The 1,279-nt window shown below is 41.9% G+C and overlaps 1 protein-coding gene across 1 annotated transcript in view; it reads left to right on the top strand.

Annotated features, from left to right (window-relative positions):
- The window catches only part of CYFIP1 (cytoplasmic FMR1 interacting protein 1), a 96,695-nt gene that overhangs the window by 53,973 nt on the left and 41,443 nt on the right, over positions 1-1,279 (top strand). Inside the window, 1 exon segment of the mRNA XM_011942882.1 lies at positions 694-860. Within this exon segment, the coding sequence (XP_011798272.1) occupies positions 694-860 (167 nt within the window).

The following is a 1,279-nucleotide window of genomic DNA, read 5'->3' as shown; positions in this document are numbered from 1 at the left end:
GGGAGGCAGAGCTTGCAGTGAGCCGAGATCGCACCACTGCCCTCCAGCCTGGGCGACAGAGCGAGACTCCATCTCAAAAAAAACAAAAATAAAAATAAAAGTAAATAAATAAAAGAATGGTGAGAAGCACTCATCAGCCCAGAGCATCAGAGAAAACTTTCTCCTGGCCAGCAGAAAGAATTTAAAGATATACAGTGCTTATTTTTTACAGCTTTTAAAAAAATGATACACATTGCATGCCTGTATCAAAACATGTCATATACCCCATAAATATGTACCCTTACTGCGTACCCACAAACATTAAAAAAAGAAAAATAGTTAAAAGTGATGTTACATCGCAGACACAAAACTAGTAAAATGTGGAAAACTGTAAAACAAAATTGCACTTAATTCTACTCTCTGTACACCGATAATCACCATGCACGTTTTTGGACATTTTTCACCAGGGCTTTGTCATATTTTTATGTTGTCAGAACAACACTTAAGTATGACACTTTAGTATATGTTCCTAGTATGTTGAAATAGGGAGTAATTTTCTCTTATTTATCATCATAACACCTGTAGAAAGACACACACAGGCTGCCGTGTCTGCGGGGAGATGGGTCCTGAACGGGTCGTGAACATGGTTGTAAAGGGTGTTGTTGACAGACCGGCTTCTCCAGGGTCTCTGGGGAGGCTTTTGTTGTTTTTGAGCTGCTCATGTCCACTCTTTCCCTGCCGTCCTTCCCTGTGTACACCAGCTCCTCGGCAGGTCGATAGACCTCAATCGTCTGATCACGCAGCGTGTCTCAGCAGCCGTGTGTAAGTCCCTGGAACTGGCGATTGGACGATTTGAAAGTGAGGATTTGACCTCCATAGTTGTAAGTAATTTTACTTTGCCCTGTTGATAAATTGGACTAAGGTTAGGTCCAGTTCTTGTATAGATAATAAAAGAGATGCACTCATTGAGCATGGCCTATGCCAAGCCTCTTTTGCAGCATCTACACTCATGTTCACAATGCTAAATCGATTTTGACGAACACATAACCCCAGTCTTGAAAAGAATCGTCAACTATGGCAAAAGGTAGCACACCGCTTAAGAACATGTTTACATTTTAGTATTAACGAGCTAGGAGATAAAAATGTTTAACTTTGACCAGTATGGTGGCTTATGCCTGTAATCCCAGCATTTTGGGAGGCTGAGGCGGGTGGATCATTTGGGCTCAGGAGTTCGAGACCAGCTTGGCCAGCATAGTGAAACCCCATCTCTACTAAAACTACAAAAATTAGCTGGGCATGA

Source organism: Colobus angolensis, unplaced genomic scaffold, assembly GCF_000951035.1.
Source record: "Colobus angolensis palliatus isolate OR3802 unplaced genomic scaffold, Cang.pa_1.0 Scaffold211, whole genome shotgun sequence".
Classification (NCBI taxonomy): domain Eukaryota; kingdom Metazoa; phylum Chordata; class Mammalia; order Primates; family Cercopithecidae; genus Colobus; species Colobus angolensis.
The sequence above is the reverse complement of the archived record's forward strand: the minus strand, read 5'-3'. Positions and strand labels throughout refer to the sequence as shown.